The sequence below is a fragment of the Oryctolagus cuniculus genome, chromosome 2 (assembly GCF_964237555.1).
Source record: "Oryctolagus cuniculus chromosome 2, mOryCun1.1, whole genome shotgun sequence".
Taxonomy (NCBI): domain Eukaryota; kingdom Metazoa; phylum Chordata; class Mammalia; order Lagomorpha; family Leporidae; genus Oryctolagus; species Oryctolagus cuniculus.
Genome location: NC_091433.1, coordinates 4,713,350 through 4,737,866, shown reverse-complemented (window position 1 = coordinate 4,737,866; position 24,517 = coordinate 4,713,350). Strand labels below are relative to the sequence as shown.

General features: G+C 54.0%; 1 protein-coding gene across 2 annotated transcripts in view; it reads right to left on the bottom strand.

Annotated features, from left to right (window-relative positions):
- STX18 (syntaxin 18) overlaps positions 1-24,517 on the bottom strand; it is a 116,646-nt gene that overhangs the window by 6,951 nt on the left and 85,178 nt on the right. Inside the window, exons 4-7 of one of the 2 annotated variants that reach the window (XM_070069565.1) lie at positions 23,825-23,902; positions 23,625-23,691; positions 9,812-9,927; positions 4,207-4,298 (exon numbers count right to left, since the gene is read on the bottom strand). In XM_070069565.1, the coding sequence (XP_069925666.1) occupies positions 4,207-4,298; positions 9,812-9,927; positions 23,625-23,691; positions 23,825-23,902 (353 nt within the window). The remainder of the gene's footprint in view (positions 1-4,206; positions 4,299-9,811; positions 9,928-23,624; positions 23,692-23,824; positions 23,903-24,517) is intronic. The other variant, XM_070069566.1, reaches the window with a different exon arrangement.

The following is a 24,517-nucleotide window of genomic DNA, read 5'->3' as shown; positions in this document are numbered from 1 at the left end:
CTCCCCAGTGATCCGACCCCCCGGGGGGACTGAATCACCTCCCTGCAGCCCCCCCCCCCCCCCCCCCGCACTTGGCTCCACGCTGGCGTCTGCGTCACACTGGGCCCCGGCTGCCTCCTCTCTGGACCCCAACCTCAGCGCTGGGCCCGGCCTGACAGCCCTGTCTGCCCTGCCGCTCTCCTCTGAAAACAGAGAGGCCTCTTCCACACCGAGCAGCAGGCCGCTCGGGGCCCTCTGCCTGGGCCTCACGGCAGAGCTGGGAAGCGCCGCTCTGTTAACTGTCAGCGACAGCTCCGGAAGGCTGCGGCCTCGGAGGAAGGCGCGGAGCTCCTTCGGCGGCGTGTGGCTGCTGAGTCATTCTGACTCACTCAGGTAGACTCGGGCTTTTCGGGGGCTGGGACATCAGGTTTTAATTCTTCTAGTGACAAAATATGGCCCTGCCCTTACAAATCCAGTCCTGTTATGCTCTGAAGCTGTTCCTCAACACAATTAACTCGTGGGCTGAGGGGACCCATTTCTGGAATGTTCCTTGGGAACAAAGCGTTTCCGTCTCCTGCCCGCCGAGGCGAGCGGCGTAGCACCGCGCCTCCCTCAGGCCGCCGGTCTCTGTTCCTCCTGGGAGCTCCGCGTCAGCCCTGCACAGCAGGCGGGAGAGGGCTCGGCTCCCAGCTCGCATGTCCTCTGACCCCACGGCCGCCTGAGCCACTTGAGAAATCCCCAGTCCCTGGAGGAGAGACAGGGAACAGGTGCCTTACAGGGTGACGTGCCGAGGGCTGCAGACGGTTGCGAGTGGCCGGGGCCTCCGTTCAGAAGGTGAGGGCGACGAGACTGTGTTTTAAAAGCCCTATTTCCCTCGGCCAAATGCGAGGTCACTACTTAACGAGGCCCAGCAGGCTTGGCTGCGAGGGGACGGCTGGGCGCTGACGACACCCCCTTTCCAGGTTTCAGGAAGGCTCTGCTGTTGCCTGAGGGGCTGACCTGTCTGCCTTAGCCCTCACCACGCCCAGAGGCCCCGGTGAAGTGGACGCCGGCTCTGCGGCCTCCTGGACACTGCCCGGGGAGCCTGGGCAGCAGGCGGAGCTGGCGGTTCTGCGGCTTGCCTCTCCCTCAGTCCTACGCTGAATGACCCTGGGCGGGTCACCGTCCTTCTGCCCCTCAGTCTTTGTCACTAAAATGGGTGATAATAGCAGTAGGGTTGTTAGAAGGAACACAGGAGTGAAAACAGGGAGGGGCATGGCGGCGAGGATCTGCCGCCCACCGCACGGCCACGTGACCTCCCACCGGGACAGGGACCCCGCTGGGTGCAGCACTGAATGAAGGCCTGGGCTCACGGTCAGCACCACAGCGGACATCTACGTCCCCTCTGTAGAAAAACGGAGTCTAAGAAGTGAGTGGAAAAGGAAGATGAGAGGCTTGGAGGGCGGGGAAGGTGGCGAAAGGGGCCACACAAGCAGGATGACAGCCAGCGCCCTGCTGGGGCCTCTGCTCCATACGCCAGGTATCTCACCAGTCACACTGCCTTCCGCCAGCCAGGCCAGCACGCCACGCCCCTTATCAGAGTGCTGGTTCCAGTCCTAGTCACTCCATTTCTGATACAGTTTCCTGCTAATGCGTCCTTGGAGGTGCCAGATAATGGCTCAAATACTCGGGCCTCTGTCACCCACGTGGAAGACCCGGATGGAAGACCCTGGCTTCAGGCTAGTCCAACCCAGGCTGTTGTGGTCATTTGGGAAGTGAACCAGCAGATGGAAGATCTCGCTCTGTGTGTCTCTCTTTCTCTATCACTCTGCCTTTCAAGTAGATGAAAATAAATAGCATTAAAAAAATAAAGCAGTAATTTTCTAGATGTAACATCAGAAAACAATTTGGTTCCACTTCCACTCAGTCTGACCACAAAACATCTGCTAACTCAAGGCATTAATATACCTTATCAGGAGTTATAAAGAGATGTATTATGCAAAACATATAAAACCCTACAATGATTTTGGATATATAACAATGTTCCTTTGGAGAAATAATGAATTAAATTGCTGTTATAAGACTTAATTCATTCTTTAGCCCTGAGGAAAAATTCCAAAACAGTGATTATGAATTATGACCACAATTTGCTCCAACACAATTTAAAACCAATACTGTGGTGTTTCTTTGTTTTCAGAGTTGAGCCTTTTAAATAAATGTTGAATGAGCCTGGCTATACACTATAGTACTTAGTGACTATTCAGTAAGAAAGAGGTGAATGGGGCCAGTGCTGTGGCATAGCGGGTGAAGCTGCCATCCACAGTGCCAGCATCCCACATGGGAGCCGGTTCAAGACCCGGCTGCTCCACTTCCGATCCAGCTCTCTGCTATGGCCTGGGAAAGCAGTAGAAGATGGCCCAAGCGCTTGGACCCCGGCACCTGCACGGGAGACCTGCGAGAAGTTCCTGCTCTTGGCTTAGGATCGGCTCAGCTCCAGCTGCTGTGGCCATCTGGGGAGTGGACCAGCAGATGGAAGACCTCTGTCTCTCTGCCTCTGCCTCTCTGTAACTCTGCCTTTCAAATACATAAATAAATCTTAAAAGTTGATTAAAAAAAAAAAAAAAAACAAGAAAGAGGTGAACAGGCAATGGCCTGTCCTAGAAGTTCTGAACAGGACAGTTCTCTGCTCCGCCCACTTGCAGCCACAACAGAAAGCAGGAAGCCCTGTTCACTCCGACTGCTCTAGTGCTGACGCCTGAAATGACAGCTGTGGGTGGGTCTGGCACAGGCATCTTGATGGTGACTGTCAGGACAGCAAAGGGGACAGAAGCCCGGCAGGACGAGTCCCAGTGCGAGGTGCCTCCCTGCACGTGTTGTTACGCCCAGCACTTGGCCACACACTGCACAGCTGCAGTGACACCGTGGCAGACCGCACGTGTCTTGGCCACACGCATGACACGGCAGTGATGCCCCAGGCAGACACAGACCTGTCTCGGTCCCCACCCGTGTCCACAGGGCAGAGTCCACGGCTGCGTGCCCTGCCCTCTGCGAGGAGCTCTTCCCAGGGCTACTGCAGCCGTGCCACGGCAATTCCATGGGGCGTCAGTCCTGACCAGATCCAAGCTCAGTCACAGATCACACAGGCAGCGAGCGAGACGGAGGACGCACGCCAGCTCAGCCCAGTGCCAACAAGGCAGGACGGAGAGCCTGGCCCCGGCCTTCCTCAGGCCTCCTTCCGTGTCGGGCAATTTCTAGATCAGGCGTCTGCAAAGCTCAGTAAAACCTTAAGGCTTGCCCAGTGCTTACAGGCGAGAGGGAACTCCATGGACACACACCGCTGGTATTCTAGTTCTAGACGCTTCCCCCATGAAGAGTGGGGGAGGCAAAGCCCACGCAGAAGAACCCCGCTGGCCAGGAGGGCCTCTCAGGAGATCCCACCTTAGACCCGTAGACCCTGACGGCCACACAAGAAAGCCTTCCCGGGGGCAGCCAGCAACACGCCAGCCTCAGTGGGAGGGCCCAGGCGGGGCAGAGGCCAGAGGCCTCCTCACACACAGGAGGCGTGGCCAATGCCCACGTGTCCTGAGGCTGCGCTAGTCATCGCGAGGGCACTCTGGCCAAGCCTCTTGCCAGCGTCAGAAGGAGACGGTAACGCCCGCCACCCCCTAGTGCACCTCCTTTCAATGTCCTGCAGCAGAGAGCACCAACAAGTTCTGTCAACTGTGGACCGCTGCACCAGTGCACCTGACGTCACCTGCAGGCACAGCGCTCAACCTCACGGCCCAGGCAGGGCTGCCCCAGGGTGGCCCCACCTCCGCCACGGGCAGTGAGGGCACAGGAAACCACAGGAGGCGAGGCGAGGCGAGGCGACACCAGTAGTTACAGGCGTTGTTGCTGTTCACTCCTCGAGCTTTCTGCACTTTACCACTACACTCGCAATTCAAACAGTCAAAAAGCACTGGAGAGGCAATGATGAAAGACCCATTTCAGACAATCTGACTGCTGCTAACGATATCTATTACTAGCAAAATTATTCTAAAGCAATTTCTGCTTTACCTATGTTACTGCAAAGTTTAGAACAAATGTATACCAAGAATCAGGAAATCAAGTGGGCAGGTATTTATAAGACTTGTATTTCTAGTCTGAAAAGTTGGCACACGACCAGAACAAGGCATTTGGGAAGACCTCTTAGTAACGCACAGGCCTGGGAAACCAGCCGGAGGAATGATCAGGGAAGGGCACCCTTACCATTTGTATTTCTTCTGGGGACAACTCGTCTTCTCCTCTGCCATCTCCCCAGGTACTCAAGTCAGTCGGCGCTTCAGACACAATCTTTTCTGCTAACAAAAAAAGGGAAAGGGACAGACAAATATTCATTTTAGAAGCGGCTGGCTTACAGAACACAGGCACACTGAAAACCTGGCATGGACTGCGATCCTGCAGCTTTGTCCATACGTGGTCATCTGTTGGTCAACATTCAGGCACTGCCAACACGGTTCTTCTACAACATTTAGGGCTTAAACTGTATGTGTGTATGTGTGTATGTGTGTGTGTGTGTGTGTGTGTGTGTGAGATGGGAGGTGCACCTGTACACAGTTTCGATACTGCACTGAGTTCAGCAATGGCTGCAACCTGAACAGATGCTCTTCGGAACCAAAGTGAGCTGTACCCAAAACACATCACACTTACAGTCTCCCTCTACTTTTTATTTTTTAAAGATTTACTTATTTTTTATTATTTATTTATTTATTTATTTATTTTTGGACAGGCAGAGTGGACAGTGAGAGAGAGAGAGAGACAGAGAGAAAGGTCTTCCTTTGCTGTTGGTTCACCCTCCAATGGCCACCGTGGCCGGTGTGCTGCGGCCGGTGCACCACGCTGATCCGATGGCAGGAGCCAGGTACTTATCCTGGTCTCCCATGGGGTGCACGGCCCAAGTACCTGGGCCATCCTCCACTGCACTCCCAGGCCACAGCAGAGAGCTGGCCTGGAAGAGGGGCAACCGGGACAGAATCCGGTGCCCCGACCGGGACTAGAACCCGGTGTGCCAGCGCCGCAAGGCGGAGGATTAGCCTAGTGAGCCCCGGCGCCAGCTCTATTTTTTTATTTTTTTTAAAGATTTATTTTATTTATTTGAAAGACAGAGTTACATTGGGTCTGGCGCTGTGGTGCAGCGGGTTAACTTCCTCCCTGGCCTGAAGTGCCGGCATCCCACATGGGCACCGGTTCTAGTCTCAGCTGCTCCACTTCCGATCCAGCTCTCTGCTATGGCTTGGGAGAGCAGTAGAAGATGCCTAAGTCCTCGGGCCCTTGCACCCACGTGGGAGAGAGACCCAGAGGAAGCTTCAGGCTCCTGGCTTTGGATAGGCACAGCTCCAGCCATTGTGGCCAATCAGGGAGTGAACCAATGGATGGAAGACCTCTCTCTCTCTCTGCCTCTCCTCTCTGTGTAACTCTTTCAAATAAACAAATAAATATTAAAAAAAAAAAAAGAGTTTACTTATTTATTTGAAAGGCAGAGTCACAGAGAGGAGAGAGAGATCTTCCATCCCCTAGTTCACCTGCAGATGGCTGCAAAGGCCAGGGATGGGCCAGGCCAACGCTAGGAGCCAGGAGCCTCTTCCAGGTCTCCCACGTAGGTGCAGGGCGCCAAGGACTTGGGCCAATCTTCTGCTGCTTTCCCAGGCAAATTAGCAGGGAGCTGGATCAGAAGTGGAGCAGCTGGGACCCCAGCAGGTACCCTATGGGATTATGGGATGCTGGCATCATAGGCGGCAGCTTCACCCACCACACCACGACGCCTGTCCCCCTCCCTCTATTTAAAGACTGCAAACTATATGGATATTTTCATTGAAAAACATATACAAGAAATGATATACTATCCCCCAATTTCATTCCTCTCCCAGAATTCCTGATAGAGCCCCAGAACTTCATCAAAGCAAACTCACAGACATGCTATACAGATAAGCAACCCCTCACACATTCCTCCAACTCAGAAATAATACATGGCTTTGTGAATGTGATGGTTTGTTGATCTCAAAGCTATCAATAATAACATAATGCTCAGGGGCCAGCGCTGTGGCGTAGTGGGTAAAGCCGCTGGCTGCAGTGCCAGCATCCCATATGCATGCCGGTTCAAATCTCAGCTGTTCCACTTCTGAGCCAGCTGTCTGCTATGACCTGGGAAAGCAGTGGAGGGTGGCCCAAGACCTTAGGCCCCTGTACCTGCACGGGAGATCTGGAAGAAGCTCCTGGCTTTGAATCGGTGCAGCTCCGGCTGTCGCAGCCATCTGGGGAGTGAACCAGCAGATGGAAGACAGCTCTCTCTCTCTCTCTTTTTGTGCCTCTGCCTCTCTGTAACTCTGCCTTTCAAATAAATAAACAAATCTTTTAAAAAATAGCATAATGCGGCCGGTGCCGTGGCTCACTAGGCTAATCCTCTGCCTTGCGGCGCCGGCACACCGGGTTCTAGTCCCGGTCGGGGCGCCGGATTCTGTCCCGGTTGCCCCTCTTCCAGGCCAGCTCTCTGCTGTGGCCCGGGAGTGCAGTGGAGGATGGCCCAAGTGCTTGGGTCCTGCACCCCATGGGAGACCAGGAGAGGCACCTGGCTCCTGTCTTCGGATCAGCGCGGTGCGCCGGCCACAGCACACCAGCCATGGCGGCCACTGGAGGGTGAACCAACGGCAAAGGAAGACCTTTCTCTCTGTCTCTCTCTCTCACTATCCACTCTGTCAAAAAAATAAATAAATAAATAAATAAATAAATAGCATAATGCTCAAAGATTTTCTCCTTACGACCTCTCCGTATCTTGGAGATCTCTCGGGTCAGTTCACGTGCACGGTGGGCACTCTCTAACCAGCTCCATCACGTGCCTTCACAAGGCTGCACTGCTCTGCATGCAACCCTGCGTCCATGACAAACCTTCATGTCTTCAGAGTCCACCAGTGTAACAGGACTGTGTCCCAGGCCACGCTAGGTGTGTGTGGGCGGGGGACACAGAGCTTTTCCCCACTGTGTGTGCTTTGCTAACCTCCAAGGGTTTCCCACACCAATCTCTGTGCTTCCTGGCCTCTGAGCTCATGTGAATATTTTTCTAGAACTTTCTAAGTTTCCATTTTTTGAACGTCCAGACTCACTGCCCAGTTCCAGCTCCTGTTGAGGTCTCCCTCTCAGCTCAGCCTCTGCCCCCACCTCTACCTTCACTTAGGGTACCACTGACTGCCAGGGGCCAGATGGCATCTTCTCCAACCCTTCAACTGGGCGCTCCCTGTGGGGTGGGGCCAAGTTACTTAAGGACAGAGATAACAGGCATCCATAAAAACCACACCCATCTACATGCGGGACAAACAGTGCTGGGGAACAAACTGCAAATGGCTGCATGAAGCTCTCCTCCTGGCTGAGCAGGAGAGTTGGAGAATGACCATCAGATGTGGACACAGGGTCAGGGTGACTGGAGTGCCTCACATCTGGCTAAGTGACCAAGGGTGACAGACAGAACAGCACGTGGCCCCACAGTCTTATGGTAACAGCTAGTGGATTAATACCAATGGTTGATGGACTGGGGTGGAGCCTTGACCTCACTTGGGCAGCCAGCAGGGGGCCCAGCGGGCAGTCTCTGGGTCACTGGGGCTCGCCCTCGGCCTGCAGCTCTTGTTCGGCCTGGCTTTTCCCTCTGCGTCCCAGCTCACGCCTGATGTCCCCCTGCCCAGGCTCCACCACTGTCAGCCCCTCCAGACACCAGACACGCAGAGCTGGCTGATCCTGCACAGGGAGCCTCCACTCAGAACTGGAATAAACTTCTTCTTCCCAAGAGGTTCCTCCAGGATTTTAAAGTGACACAAAGCAATGCCCCAAGTAACAAAAGCAGTGCCTTTCTGAAACACAGGGCGTGACAGGAAGAAACCACCCCTAGCTGCATCCACAACGCTTCCTGTTGTGCACTCCTACATTTCTTCTTGAATTTCAAAAGGGAAATGGAAACCCTGAAAGGCAGAGAGCTGAGGTTTTTTTCTTTGTTTTTTTGATCTTTCTGGTAAATGTGGGTAAACTTAACAAAATGCCCACGAACCAGAACAAACTGTCTCCCAGTTGGCGCTAGGAAGGACATGGAGGGGCGGGCATGTTCCACCTGGAGCACCACTCGGCCTGACCAGGCTATACCGTCTCTGCAACCCTGCCAGAACGCACGGCCCCAAAGACCCAACACAGAGCAGATCCGCTCCCACCGGCACGTGCCCTGAAGATAAAGGGCGCCCACGGCACGTGCTCGGAACACAAAGGGTGCACATGGCATGTGCTCGGAACGCAAAGGGCACCCACACAGCCACTCCTCTCCAGTCCCTACTGCAGTTGTCTGGACAGGAAAAGGCCTCTGGCATGTTTCAGGCTCAGAAAGCTACGACCCAATGCCAGCACTGTGGTGTGGGGGTAAAGCTGCCACCTGCGGTGCTGGCATCCCATATGGGCATGGGTTTGAGTTCCGGATGCTCCACTTCCTATCTGGCTCCCTGCTAGTGTGCCTGCTAGTGTGCCTGGGAAAGCAGCAGAAGATGGCCCAAGTCCTTGGGCCCTTGCACCCACATGGGAGACCCAGAAGAAGCTCCTGGTTCCTGGTTTCAGATTGGCCCAGCTCCAGCCACTGAGGAGATCTGGGGAGTGGACCAGGAGATGGAAGACCTCTCTCTGCCTCTGCCTCTCTGTAACTCCACCTTTCAGATAGACAAATACATCTTAAAAGACGCTATGAGGCACAGAGTTCACTGTCAAACGCAGATCAGTTAGCTGGAGGGCAGCCTGGGCATCCACAGAGCCACACACACCCCGCGCCCACCACTCAGGGCTCTGAAATGAGGCGGCTTGCCCAGCCCCCGGGCTGCGCAGGATCATCTGTGAAGGAGGCTCACGGATCTCGGCCACGGGGCTGCTGTGAGGACGGTGACAAGGTGCGAGCGCGCAGGACCGATCCCGCGGTCGGAGGCAGGAGTGAGCAGGGCCACAGCGCACTAAGGGGAGGGTGCTGGAGAGGACGCCCAGCTCTCCTGCTCCAGCGCACCGCCCATGAGCCACTAGAGCAGACCCTGCCCGGCCACGCCTCAGCCGGTGAGCTGCGGTGGCTCTCCCCACGTGGCGGAGGGGAACTGGCCGCACACACAGCCTCCGGCGCCCATGACAGCTGCCTTGGTGGAGTCCTGTATTTCTTGGCAGCCTGTGTGTGTCAGAACTGTTGTAGTCTCGGGGATGACGTAAGCACGGGACCCCAGACTCACATTTCACCCCCCGACACAGGTCCGGGGCCTCCCTGAGCAGAGCGCCCCACTCTCTCCTCCTGAGTCAGAGGCTCCAGTCCACACCCGGCCAATACACAGCTCCCACGGGCCCCTCCCGGTTCCCAGTGGACAGGCGACTCCTGCAGGCTGTGACAGCGCTGCGTATACAGGTATGAGCTGTGTCCGGCTTTGTACCTGGTGCCCACGTGTCACGAGGCAAGGTGTGCTTTTTTTTTTTTTTTTTTTTTTTTGACAGGCAGAGTTAGACAGTGAGAGAGAGAGACAGAGAAAGGTCTTCCTTCCGTTGGTTTATCCCCCAAATGGCTGCTACAGCCCACACGCTGCGCTGATCTGAAGCCAGGAGCCAGGCACCTCCTCTTAGTCTCCCATGCGGGTGCAGGGCCCAAGCACTTGGGCCATCCTCCACTGCCCTCCCAGGCCACAGCAGAGAGCTGGAATGGAAGAGGAGCAACCGGGACAGAACCAGCGCCCCAACCGGGACTAGAACCCGGGGTGCCGGTGCCGCAGGCGGAAGATTAGCCTAGTGAGCCGCGGTGCCGGCCCAAGGTGTGCGTCTCAGCTCGTACCTGGGAACTCTTCAGAGGCAGGCTTCTCTCCAGAGTCCTTTGAAGGATTCGGTGACGCTTTCTCGGAAGAGATGGCTTCTCTTGTTTTCACATTTGGTTCTGGTTCCAGCTTAGATCTGCAAATAATAATTAGCAGTCACCGCCTTCCCTTCACAACAGGCCTGCTTCCTGACAGAGAGGGAGTCCCACGTGGCCCCTGCGTCTGCTCTCCATGTCCTCTGGGGAGCAGTCGCTGGTTCTGGGCCCCGGGGCCGAGTGGACACAGCCCTGTTTGCAGGAGCAGCTACTGCTGCCTGCGGGGGCGGGGGTGGGGGCGGGGGCGGGGCTGAGCATCCCTCAGCGCTCCTAGCCCAGGTGGCGCCGAACCTCAGAGGAGGGTGCAGTGGCTAAGTGCTGACCGTGCCCCACAGACTGACCCCTGTCTCAGCCCAGGGTGGTGAAGGCTGACTGGCCCGGGTTCAACAAGTCCAGAAAGCTGGATTTACAGCCACACACTGGCACAATCAAGCAGGAGTGCTGTCAACACGTGTGCATCTCCACATGCACGCTGTGTGTGACGCTCCCAAGGACGTGTTAGCCCTCAGATGGCCACTCAGTGAGACCCGCTTGGCTCGGGAACCACAGCTCCTGCCCGCGCCTGGCCCTCGCCCTCCCACAGGGCTCTTCCTGCTGCGGGGCGGTGCTGGGTCTTCCCTCCTGGCTGCGGGCTTGGCTCAGGCTCGCCCACTGACTGCTACCTGAGAAGGGCCCCTCTCTCCCCAGCACCTGCTGGTTCTCTCCACAGCCGTGACCGTGGTCTGTCACCCCCCGTTATCTGTTCACTGCCTCCTTCGCTTGAGTGCCCGCACTGAGAGCAGGTCTCTGCCTCCCTAAGTCATGTCTGCTCCTTAGCCCTGCGTCCTGCATGAGTCCCTGGCATTCGAGCTGTATGTTGAGTGCTTTACAAATATCTGTAAACGGCTACTAAGAGAGAAAAAAATTTGGTTATGAAACGGAGGGCTCTGTAATAGCTTTACTAGAATCAACATAACGAGAAAATCACAGGCAGAAAAGTGTAAAAAGACCTGTAAAGAAGCTCTGACTGTCAGGCACACAGATCCAAGCAGAATGTACGCTAGCATGGCGCATGCCAGCCGGCATTTCTGGAGGGCACTATGCACTGGGCACTTTCTAAGCATTTTATACCACTGCATTGATTTGGCTCCAAAACTTCCCTCTAAGGTAGCCTTCACAGCACCTGCTGGGCTGGGACAGGACAGGACCCAGCTCCAAAGTGCATGGGCTGAGGCCCTGCCCCACGCAGCCGTGTCTGATCACCACGCACCACACGGGAGGGCTTCTGTGGTCATGCAGATCTGAGAGAGATCGCCAACGCCAGGTGGGTGTTCCCTAGACAAGTCTTTGTCTAGGCCAAAATCGTCTGAATTTCCAAAAAGGAAGTCCCTTCCAAACAACCCACATGCACGGCCTTCTTTGTCAGGTTTTTCTGAGACTGGCGTTCCAGGCCAGGACGTCTGGGACCTGCTCCTCTACATTGCCCAGAGAGTGCTCCGGAGCTCCAATCGCACCACTCTTTCCTAATGCTCCTGCGGCACAGTTAACACGACTCAGACCCTGGAGGGACACATATTCACTACCTGGTGCCAGGGGTCAGGCCTGGGGAGCAGCTTGGCAGGGTTTGGCACGGGGCTTCTCCCAAAGGTGCCCTCAGCTGAAGGGCACAGTGGGGCATGTGGAAGATCTCCTTCCTCGCCCAGCTGGTCTGCTGAGTGGTGCTTGTGGGAACCTCACTCCCCCTAGGGGCTGTGTGCGTGTGTTACTCCCTCACTCCCCCAGGGGCTGTGTGCGTGTGTTACTCCCTCACTCCCCCAGGGGCTGTGTGCGTGTGTTACTCCCTCACTCCCCCTAGGGGCTGTGTGCGTGTGTTACTCCCTCACTCCCCCTAGGGGCTGTGTGCGTGTGTTACTCCCTCACTCCCCCAGGGGCTGTGTGCGTGTGTTACTCCCTCACTCCCCCAGGGGCTGTGTGCGTGTGTTACTCCCTCACCCCCCTAGGGGCTGTGTGCGTGTGTTACTCCCTCACTCCCCCTAGGGGCTGTGTGTGTGTGTTACTCCCTCACTCCCCCTAGGGGCTGTGTGCGTGTGTTACTCCCTCACTCCCCCTAGGGGCTGTGTGCGTGTTACTCCCTCACTCCCCCAGGGGCTGTGTGCGTGTGTTACTCCCTCACCCCCCTAGGGGCTGTGTGCGTGTGTTACTCCCTCACCCCCCTAGGGGCTGTGTGCGTGTGTTACTCCCTCACTCCCCCCAGGGGCTGTGTGCGTGTGTTACTCCCTCACTCCCCCTAGGGGCTGTGTGCGTGTGTTACTCCCTCACTCCCCTAGGGGCTGTGTGCGTGTGTTACTCCCTCACTCCCCCTAGGGGCTGTGTGTGTGTGTTACTCCCTCACTCCCCCTAGGGGCTGTGTGCGTGTGTTACTCCCTCACTCCCCTAGGGGCTGTGTGCGTGTGTTACTCCCTCACTCCCCCTAGGGGCTGTGTGCGTGTGTTACTCCCTCACTCCCCTAGGGGCTGTGTGCGTGTGTTACTCCCTCACTCCCCCTAGGGGCTGTGTGTGTGTGTTACTGTCACTTCAGGGGGCTCCCTCAGAGATCAGTAACAGGCTTCTTGCTTCATGAAGCCTCAATGCCTTCCATGGCAGTCTCAGAAGGCACGGTGTCATTTCTGCGATATTCACTGCCCAAGGCAGCTGCTACGGTGTGCTCAGGTCTAATGGGGAAGGCAGCACAGACCCACCCCTCATGAAACAGACACAGCACCGCAGTTTAAAGAAGTGCGTGTGGGATGGGCTAGGTTTTGGTGAAGCCATCTTTAGCATCGCAAAAACACACAAAGATAAAACCAATAAGGATATCCATCACGGCACCGTTTAAAATGACAACAAAAGACTTCAATGGTCATCCAAAAGTGCCTCGGGAGGGGTGGTGGTGGCAGTGCTGTGGCACAGAGGGTTAAGCCACCACCTCCAGTGCCAGGATCCCCTGTAGGAGCCTGTTAGTGTCCCCGATGCTCCACTTCTGATCCAGCTCCCTGTTGATGCACCTGGGCCCCTACGTCCCGTGGGAGAGCCAGATGGAGTTCCTGGTTCCTGGCTTGGTCTTGGCCCAGCTCTGGCCCCAAATTGCAGCTATCTGGGGAATGAAACAGCAAATGGAAGATCTCCCTACTTGCCTTTCAAAGAAATTAATAAATCTTTTTAAGAAGTTCTCATTTTACAGTTAGAGAGCTAATGAAAGAAAAGATGCCATCTGCAACAGCCAAAACAGAAGAATAAAAACTATCAAAACCAAAAACTTCAGTGTAAACTTAAGCAAAGTCCAAAGCATACATGTGAAAAAGCAAAGAAATGCTCCTGAAAAAAATCTACTGTAATAAAGGAAAATATACATCATGTTCTTGCATAGAAAAAAATAAATATAGAGCTCTTACGTTCTAGGATAATTTAGAAATGAAAATGTGATCCCAATAAAATATATTCAGGTACCTCCCACCCTGAAGTTTGTCAAGTTAATTATGAAATTCATTGGGAAGCAAGAAGGAATGGTCACAACACACACACACACGAACCCCATGAACCCCAAACACATCAGAAAAAGAGCATGAGTGAATTCTGTAATCCAGGAGTGGAAAACACCATGTGATTCAAATCTGGAAGTAAAGAAGGACAGACTGATACAGTTAACTACATTAGCACTGAGAACAGTGCTTTGCCCAGTAAGTGGCGGGATGCTGTGTGGGAGGGGGTAGCGGTTACACAGGGATCCTCTGTATTCTCTGCTCACTTCTTCAGGAACCTAAAACTGCTCTCTGAAAATCGAGTCCATTACAAACAAAAGGAAAAAAAAAAAACCTCACACAGCATAAATAAAAGGACAAAACGACCAACAACCTCCAGTGACCCAGCCGTGCCTAGCAGACGACCGCCTCTGCCCGGGGAATATCCTTCCTGACAGTGACTCCTGGGCCTGCGGGATTCCAGGTAGTTTACGCTGGCAACACGCCTGAGGGTCCAGCTTGACAGAGCACCGCCATTCTGGATGTCGCCAACACCTCACCCTTTAGAAAACCCCAAACCGTGTGGGATCAACAGAGCCATTACGATAACCTTGTCTTGCCAGACCAGGCCCTGGAATGTTCCTTATCTAACCCCTGAAATGTTAACGTTTCTTGAGAAAACCCAGGTGCACTTCGGTTAGTCACAGCCGCCTTCATCCAGCTCACCCACAGACCCCTTACTGCTGACGCACAGGACAGGGATCCACTGTCGTGTGGCTGCGCACCAAGTCCTCCCACTAAACCACTCTCGCCAGTCCTGCATGGGGTCTGCTAGTTTCACACCTGCTGATTTTCAAACCACTCTGGAACAGGTAAGACATCCAATTTGCCAGGATTTGCAGATTTTTTTTTCCAGTTAATGATGGGAAGTAATTTAACATTTCTTAGCCTCCTTTCCCTCTGTAAAATAGGGCCCTCAGAGTATCTTTCTTGTAGAGGTACTGGTTTAAATGTAAGTACTTACTCAGCACAGTCTAAAACACATAGGAAGAACTCAAGAAAACAGTATTCAGTACTACGCTCATACTGCCGCTGCTCCACGTCACTGTGTAATGAGAAAAGGCAGAGCAGCCGGATGAGTCTCCTGTGACATCCTGCCGCATGCACGTTTTCCTTGACACAGTGCAGACCAACAGAAGACCAGGAGAAAGTGCTGAAGCAACCCACTGAAAATTCCCAGAATTCAGAGAAGGGGCCGACAGAACCTGTACCCGGCACTCAGTGGAGCCTTCCAGTCGCTGGCAACCCGGGCTCTGATCTGGCTGGGGGAGTCTTTACAGCCTCGCAGCGGCGGGGCCTGGGCTGACAGGCACAGGCTGGCTGACTCGGGCAGGCATCTCCCTGCCACGACGCGCAGAGTGTCTCAGCTACCCCGACAATCCCACAAATCCCAAGGCAGCCCGGAGGCTGGGTCCTCAAACCATCAGCTGAAGCACACGTTTAGAAATGGGGCTTGGAGACAGCGCCAGGCTGGATTCTAGACTGCCACTTATGGCAGTGTGCCCTGGAAGGACTTTTTCTAACAATCTCTTTTTTTTGACCTGCGAAATGGAGAAAATGCCAGCTTTCTCACAGGGCTCTCATAGTGTGTGTGAGCTCATCGCAGCGTGGGGCCTGGTATCCAGCAGGTGCTTCCCTGGTTTGCCTTCTGTTTGAGGCCCTAGTTTCCAAGTGACTTCTGGTAATTTTCATTCCAAACCCGAATCACAGGGTTCACTCTGGCTCCCTCCCTTTCACTCTTCCGGCTCCAATATCCTCCCAATATCTATCACTCAAAGTTGTTGTAAAGACCAAGTCGCACAGGAGACAAAGTCCTGTGTAAAATGCCAAGTGCTTTTCAAATTCTTACTACTTTTTTTTTTTTTTAAGATGTATTTATTTACTTGAGATGCAGAGTTAGAGAGAGAGGGAGAAACAGAGAGAGAGGTCTTCCATCTGCTGGTTCACTCCCCAAATGGCTGCAGCTGGGCTGATCCAAAGCCAGGAGCCAGGAGCTTCCTCTGGGTCTCCCACGTGGGTGCAGGGGCCCAAGCAGTTGGGCCATCCTTTACCACTTTCCCAGGCCACAGCAGAGAGCTGGATCGGAAGTGGAGCAGCCAGGACTCAAACTGGCACCCATGTGGGATCCACCCACAGCAGGTGGATGCTTAACTTACTACATCACAGCACTGGCCTTTTGCTACTATTAATTAAAAGTGTAGAGGGCTGGCACTGTGGGGTAGCAGGCAAAACCGCTGTCTGCAGTGCCAGCATACCATATGGGTGCCGGTTCGAGTCCCCATTGCTCCACTTACAATCCAGCTCTCTGCTATGGCCTGGAAAAGCCGCGGAAGATGGCCCAAGTCCTTGGGCCCCTGCACCCACGTGGGAGGCCTGGAGGAATCTCCTGGCTCCTGGCTTCAGATTGGTGCAGCTCCAGCCTTTGTGGCCATCTAGGGAGTGAACCAGCGGATGGAAGACCTCTCTGTTTCTCTGCCTCTGCCTCTTTGTAACTCTGCCTTTCAAATAAATAAAAATAAATCTTAAAAAAAAAAAGTGTAGAAATGATCGGGGCTTCACAGGCTAGACATTACTTAAGCAAGATCTTGAAGCAGGAGGGTTTCACTGGGCACAGGGCAGAAAGGACTTGCCAGGCCCAAGCTGTCTAGCGGTAGACCTGCCGGGTCACGGGGAAGCGGCCGCCTTCGGAGAAGTCCTGTGCTGTTTCTAACACGTATGAGTTCCAGCTGTTCCACAGCCTCCTCAACATCGCACTTTCATTCAGCCATGCTGGTATGAACTGGTATTCTGCGGGGTTCATTTTGAAGTGATCACACACAGAGAAGGCTGAGCACAGTTAGAAAGCACTTTCTTTCACTGACCTATCAGAAAGCAAGCTGCCAACCTGAGGTCCCTTTGCTCTAAATATTATTTCTAAACACAAGAGCATTCTCTGATGGAACCAGAATACCACCTGAAAACCCAGAGACTCTCCAACATTCCTCCAGACCCTGTTCTGTTCTATTCTGACCGCTTTCTCAGTAGCATCCAGGACAACAAAAGGACCCAGGCTGGAATCCCAAGCGGGCCAGCGCTGTCTCGCCGTCTCCTGCACTGGGCACAGTTCCTCAGTGTCTCCTGGCTTCACGACCTGAGGCACAGTACCACACCGCTTATTCTGCAAGCACCTTTCACTTGCTTCCATGCTCCCTCCTGGCTGGAGTGCACTTGTGGCCGAAATCGCAGAAGTGACGCCATATTCTTCTCATGGCGTTCTACGGGTGTCTGAGTTCACTTTGGCCACTCGATGGAGGCGAGGGCTGCTGGGTGACTCTTACTCCCTTTGTAATCAATAAGTACTGGGGAGTCGCTCTGACACCATGTGACTGTTCTTGACTTGTAGTTTATTGATTTCTCTATCCCATCTGGGAGGAGGAACCTGTGGCATCCTGTGAGTTATGATCTACTGCTATCATTTATTCCAGTGCTCACCTCACCTCCAACCGGCCAGCAGAAGCCCTTCAAGTCAGCTGCTGTGTCCACTGGACGTGTCTCCATCACCTCCGAGGCCATCTTTGCTATCTGATACAACAAAATGTTCCAGGCTTATTTCGTATTTTCCCATTTCTCCAAGAACCCTGGGTCCTTGAAGTGAAACTGGTATTTAGAAGCCAAGAAGGCAAGTACGCTTATCGCTATTGGGGAGTCACTAATTTCAGACCTCTCTGTTGGCAAAGCTAGAAAATGCATGCATACAGCTTCATACACACCCGTACACATGTACAGCCATGTTTACTCCCACACTGATCTATGGAACGTGAAGGCTGAGTTCACGCTAGTGTTCACTGCACCCTCAGACCACCACTCATCCTGGCTTGTCTCTTGCGTTTCTCCACACTGAGGAATCTGACTGCAATACTTTTCTGCATTTATCACTTCTCAGCCTCCCACACATAATCACCCTCATGTCTACCACAGCCTCCCTGGTGTGCAAGGGGCCCTCCTTGCTGGGGCTCCTCTGCTGGGCTCCCCACCACGGCAGCACCCACCTCACCCTGCCCCACTTCAGGGATGCAGGACTGAACTGGCCTGCAGGGGAAGGTTTAATTGACTGTTAATAAAGAGCTCCTTTAGCGTCTGTCATCCTTTGTGTCCAGAGTATGCAAATGGACCAGTTTTCAATTTAAAATGAATACAAGATTGCAGTGCAGCAGACTTAGACAAAGTTGAGTGCTTTTTTTTGGGAAAGTGATAAAAACATTTTCTAATTATACCCAGAATCTCTACTGAAATCCTCAGGGAAATGGTAAATTAACTAGTTGAAGGCAATTTGAAAAAAGCATTTTTAAAAAAGTCATCAGAAAGATCCGTTTATGCCCCATGATTTATTTAAATTGATTTCTCTAACTGAGGGCTGAGCATTTTGTAACTAGAGTCAAGGCAGTTTCCACCTGGCCAACATCTGTTTCCAGGTCCCATAACTGAAAAACCTCATGATCCTATTTCAAATTTAAAAAGAACAGAAAGAGCTAGAAAAGAGGGAGATAGGTTTATCAATTTTGAAATAACACGTGGGAGAAGGTCCTTGCAAACCTTAAATAAAGGTCTCTACAAATACTAGAGAAAGGCGCTTATTCATCCAGATTTAAATACACCGCTATACCTTTTACACCCCCAGCAGACTCTGGAGAGGAGGAGGACACGTTCAACCCAACGTCGCAGTGCCACAATCCCCAGCGTGTCTGCAGCCTAAGGCTCGTGCTCAGGCACCGAGCAGGGGTCCCCCACCTTGAGCAGGCCATCTTCAGCACCACGCACTCCCTCACTAGCAGATACACACTGCGCTTCCCCACGTTCTAGCTGACCCCCCGAGCCAGGCTCCCCGGTGTGCCAGACCACAAACCAGACGCCTACTGCTGTCTGCGGTAAGGACAAGACGCCGCATACAGCAATCTGACACTGCCACTGGCTTGCCAGGCAGGAAACAACCAGCTCGGGTGTGCAGGGGACACGGTGACCACCCACGGCATGAGCTGTGAGTGTCACACGCAGGACGGCCGGGAGGCGGCTCTTCCCCTAGGGCAGTCTTTTCTAAGCCAGGGGACAACACATTTTTCCTGTACAGGGCCACATGGTAAATGTCTCAGGTTTCACAGACCACATGAGACACAGGCTGTCTCAAATTTTTCTTTTACAAACCTTTAGAAATTTGAAAAACAGGCTTAGCTCAGACAGGCCAAGGCTGGGTTTGGCCCCAGTCTGCAGTTTGTTCACCATATTCTAAGCAATACAACTCCTGCGCTTGGTTAGAGGGAGACAAATCACTGGTGTGGACCCACTGGCACGGAGCACAGCTTCTCTTTGGTTTCTCATCTTCACCAGCACACTATTATCATCAGCCCTGATTACTGGTGAATTTTATTAAGCTCTTACTATGTGTAGGAGACTGGGTTAAGAGCTGTAGATACCAAGAGGTAAAAGACATAATTCTGCCCTCAGCAAGCTTACAATCTAATTGGGGTGAGAAGACTGAATCACAGATAGTAAAATTAGAATACACCCTTCAAACACCCAATAAACATGGTGCTAGTGTCACAAGACAACCAATCCGTTTTAAAGGGGGAGAAATGAAACACAGCACAATTTTGATCTTCTGTGCCAACCGTAAGGGAGTACGCAAAAACTCAAGATCATGTACCTGGCCAGTGGTCAAGGCTGCGCTCTCTAACACGTGCTTGCCAAGAGTGAGGCCTCCCTGGCTGGAGGGACGCGACAGTCCTCCACTCCCCTGAGGAAGACACCGGGAAGGTCAAGACTGGGCACCACGAGCACTCAGTGTGCCTCCGCCTTATCTGACCAGGGCAACTGTATTCACAGCAAACCTTCCGTGGGCTGCCAGGATCTGCTCAGAATCGCCTGGGGAGCGCTCACTTCTATTATCTCTTGGAGTTCACAGACTATGCTAATGCTAACTTCAAGCTACACGGATTTACTCACAAGGTGCTGTGAGTTATCCAGGCTTTCAATCTGGCTGCCTCATAACCTACCCAATATCAGAACAGACCATTATCTTCCAGACTAACAGATGTCACCTTTCTCAAATATCCCAAGACAGAGAAATAAAGTTTCCTGTTCTGGGACGCTGTGGTAGAGTGGAGGAAGCGGCTGCTGCCAGCATGCCAATCAGAGTGCGGGTGTGAGTCCAGGCTGCTGTGCTTCCGGTCCAGCTTCCTGCTAACTCTTAGGGAGAGAGCAGACAATGGTCCAAGGAAGTGGGTCCCTGCTACTCAAGTGGGAGACCCAGATGGAGGTCCTGGCCCCGAGCTTCAGCCTGGCCCAGCCTTGGCTGCTGCAGCCACCTGGGGAGTAAATCAGCAGACTGTTTCTCTAAAAAAAGATTCTATTTATTTACTTGAGAGGTAGAATTACAGAGAGAGAGAGGAGAAACAGAGAGAAAAGTCTTCCATCCATTGGTTCACTCCCCAGATAGCCTCACTGGCTGGAGCTGGGCCGATCCAAAGCCAGGAGCCAGGAGCTTCTTCTGGATCTACTACGTGAGTGCAGGGGCCCAAGCACTTGGGCCATCTTCTACTGCTCTCCCAGGCCACAGCAGAGAGCTGGATCAGAAGAGGAGCAGCCGGGACATGAACCAGCACCCAATGGGATGCTGCCTACGATGCCATAGCACCAGCCCCTGCTTCTCTGCCTTTCAAATCAATCAATCAATCAATCAAAAAAAAATTACAAAGAAAAAAGGTTTTCCCTTCCAAGAACATCACTGTACCAGTGAAAGTGATGTGTCTGAATGACGGGTTAACCCAGCAAGTTCTAAGGCAAGGTTAGCCACGGCAGACAATGCGCCCGTTTGGAGGGAAGGTCTGATGCTCTAAGTCTGGATTGTCCCAGGGCTTCTGTCCAGTGGATTGCCACGCTGTCAGAAAAAAATTCCTCTGATCCAGTAGAAAAGAGTATCCTGACCTCCAGATTTAAACCTTTTCCCAAGAGAATGCCAAATATATACACTTTCTGCAAAGAAAAAAATGTTTTCTGATTAATTCAGTTGGCTTTTAACTAAGAGTGTCTACCCAGAAGGGCACCTGATGGCTATTTCAACTCAAATCATGACCAGAATATTACTGCTTCAAGGTGCTCGGGAGGAGGCAGACTCCACACCCCGCATGGACGGCAGGGCCACTTGGGCAATGCTGTGTCCCACGCTGGCCCATAACCTTTTCAACTTAAAAGTGCTCCCTCTAGACCTGATGAGCCAGGAGCCAGAGGCCATGCGCCATTCCCTGAGCACCTACTTTGTGACAGGTCTCGTCAGAGCACTGGGGCCTGAGAGGGAAGACACGGGAGAAGAAAGAGCAGAGACACACAGGAACCATCGCCATCCCTCCTGACTTCCTGGAGGATGGAGAAGGCAGCGCTGTGCAAGACGGTGCAGGCACGACTGCTGTGAGGACGCGGTCACAGCGGGACCTGCAGGAAGGTCAGCTGAGGCTCCCCACTTCACAGCGAGACACTTCTCCCGGTTTGGAAAAGGGGCTTCGGTACGCTGGCTGCACTCTGAGAACGCACATCCTGGCACGGGGCACCTTGTTTTCTCGTTCTGCTGAGAGGTTTACAGAAAACGTGCAGGCTGCTCTTCAACTAACCAACAGGTGTTCCCTTACCACAACCAAAAACAAATGTAACAGTAACAACGTGAGCCCTGAATTTCTCAAACCAATTCTACAAAATGGTTTTAACCATAGCCATCAGCAACCAAAAGGAAGTGATACAGAAACAAAGAACCCAGAACCCAGCCTGGCTTGGCTGGAGGAGGCGCTACGCTCTAGGATGGGGTGGGGTGCACAGGGAGGAAGCCAGCGCGCTGACTGGGAGCCTTTCACGCCTGACGCCAAACAACACGCAGGGAGCCTGCTGAGAAAACAGCACCGCACCCGGGCCCTGGGAGACCGCAGGGCGGGCGGCGTCTTAGCCGGGGTGGAAGGATGGACACCCGGGCCCTGGGAGACTGCAGGGCGGGCGGCATCTTGGCGGGGTGGAAGGACAGACACCCGGGCCCTGGGAGACTGCAGGGCGGGGTACATCTTAGCCGGGGTGGAAGGACAGACACCCGGGCACTGGGAGACTGCAGGGCGGGGTACATCTTAGCCGGGGTGGAAGGACAGACACCCGGGCCCTGGGAGACCGCAGGGCGGGCGGCATCTTACCCTGGGTGGAAGGACAGACACCGGGCCCTGGGAGACTGCAGGGCGGGGTACATCTTAGCCGGGGTGGAAGGACAGACACCCGTGTCGCTCCCCGTCTTCGTGGAGGAACGACACAAGACCCTGCCTAGGCTTCATATCCGAGTCACGGCACCATTATGTCGCTCCCCCTCTTCGTGGAGGAACGACACAGGACCCTGCGCTGTTCTTCTGTCTGCTCGGCCCTCCCCGGGTTTGCTGCTGGTTCTTCCCGGGTTGGCTACTGTCCCTTCCACCTCCGTGGAAGGGCGGTTCCCCCTGGCCACTTTCCCCACTTCCGCGGGGGAGCGGCACACCGCCGGCCGGCTCTCTCGGGGGCTGCACAGGTGTTCCCCTTAGATGTTCCCCTTAGATGTTCCTGGTGCATGCCGTCTCTCTCCTCCTTTATAGTCCTCCTCTGCCAATCCCAACTCGGCTGCCCACACGCCGAGTATGCTGCTCTCCTCCAATCAGGAGCAAGTCCTACAGTTTATTGGCTGAACTGGAGGCAGCTGTGTAGAAGCTGTTTTCTCCTCTCCCAGCGCCATATTGTGGGAGAGCAGATGCATAGAATAAGTCTTAATTCCAGTAACTTAGTCTAGTCCGAGTTGCTCCCCACAACCCGGGCCCTGGGAGACTGCAGGGCGGGCGGCATCTTGGCGGGGTGGAAGGACAGACACCCGGGCCCTGGGAGACCGCAGGGCGGGCAGCATCTTACCCGGGGTCAACAGGACCCCACGTGCCATGAGTCACATGCTGTGGGCCTCCACCGGGAGGAGGCTCTTAGACGCTTGTGTCGGGTCTCCTCTGAACTTTGTCCCAGTGCTGCTTTGCTCTGTCGCCTTTCGGTGTGACTGGTCACGGCCACGTTTGAATCCCTGAACCACAGAGTGGTGCTGGGGACCCCTGACACGGTAAGGACTGAGAAAATCTGTCCCCAAACAGTTACATAATGTTAAGTTCTGAAAGAATGTTTACGTTACATAATGTTAAGTTCTGAAAGAATGTTTATGTTATATAATGTTAAGTTCTGAAAGACTGTTTCCGAAGCTAGTTAGGAAAGGTCAAGATCTGGAGCCTGTGCACAGCACTACTGGGTCACGGAGTTACTCCAACTCCTAGGCAGGCTGTGCAGCTGCAGTGGGAGTGCCTGCACTCTGACCGCCTCTGTGGAGCCCAAAGAGACGAGAGACAGGTGCACGGACAGCGAAATACGCAACCTGGCAGCGTGGGCTTGGATGAGTCAACCTGCTGAAGCTGCCGTGTCCCCACCTGCAAAGGGGCTCAGAACGGTGCCTGTGCAAAACGGGAGGTGCACACTCGGAGCCGGTGCCACGTGCGAGGGCTCTGTCACGGAGGCATGCGCTGCCAGTGACCGGGGTGACTTAGGGCAGGGCCCCGGCTCTTCTCCTTCAGAGAGGATGAGGAGGGGCGCAGGCACTCACAGAGCCTGCGGTAAAATGACTACAAGTGTAACAGTCTCCTAGTGTTACTAAGAAACTAAACAGGCAAGAGCACACTTTGGACCAACAGCCTGGGCTCCAACCCGAGCCGAGCGGCCTCTAGGCTGTGGGGCCGTGGAGGAGTGACCTCCAGGTCCCCGTCACCGAAGTGAGGATGCTCAGGGCTGCCAGCGCCACACCCAGAAGGGCTCGGCCAGCGCTCGTGACGGCACCCTGTGCAGGAGTTCCAGGGTGCAGCAGCACACAGCGTGGCAGGGCTGCGGACCCTCTTCTGCCAAGGGCGTTTGGATGTTTATAATATCCCTCCCAGGGCATACAAAATGATCAACTTCAACAGCAGCCTGCTAGAGACGGACTGAATTTTGAGTCCTGCCTGCGACTGCCTCGTGAGGGCCAGACCAGGTCACGTGGCAGGTGGCCTGCAGGCGGGACGCCCCCCACCCCTGGGTAAGGCTCTGTGAGCTCTAGCCGGTCGTCACTATCAGTGGCAGCGTTAAGGAAGCAGCAGCCATGAGGCGATACTTACAATCTCTTCTTGTCCACCACTCGTTTAACTCGGATGGCTCTCTGTTCTGAGTAAAGTTTACACACTCCTGTTGCAGAAGAAAAAGACCCAAAACAGAGAGCAGTGAAAACGGCTGCTCGGGCACAGGGCTCCTGCCCCGCAGCGAGAGCTCAGCCTCCGGCCGGCGAGCGGCACCCCGCCCTCTCTGAGGAGTGCAGTACTTTTCAAGTAGTCCTCGATGAAATCCAGAACGGCCGTCCTGTGCTCCTTCACCTGCTGCGAGTGGACCTCCCTGTGCGCTGCAACAGAGAGACAGCGTTCAGTGCTGTGCCCCACCAGCCTCCCCACCAGCCTCCTTCTTGAAGGCCCTCTGTAAGACACTGCTAGGAAACGAGTCCGTGTCAAGCGAGACCACAGTCTTAAGAGTGAGATTATCAGCTTTACCTGGGTAGAAGATGAAATCTGTAGAAAAACTCCAGTCAAATACTTGATGGGCTCCATCCTCACCCATGTGCCATCCACTCTGCTCCAGAGAACACAGCGCGCACACACACACACACACACACACTGACTCTGGGTGGATTTACACACACACACACACACACACACACATGTTCTGACTCTGGCTCTGGGAGGATTCACACACACACACACACACACTGACGCTGGCTCTGGGTGGATTTATACACACGCACTGGCTCTGGCTCCGGGTGGATTTACACACATTGGCTCTGGCTCTGGGAGGATTCACACACACACACACACACACACACACACACACTCTGGCTCCGGGTGGATTCATACACACTGACTCTGGCTCTGGGAGGATTCACACACACACACACACACACACACACACTGGCTCTGGGAGGATTTACACACACTGACGCTGGCTCTGGGTGGATTTACACGCA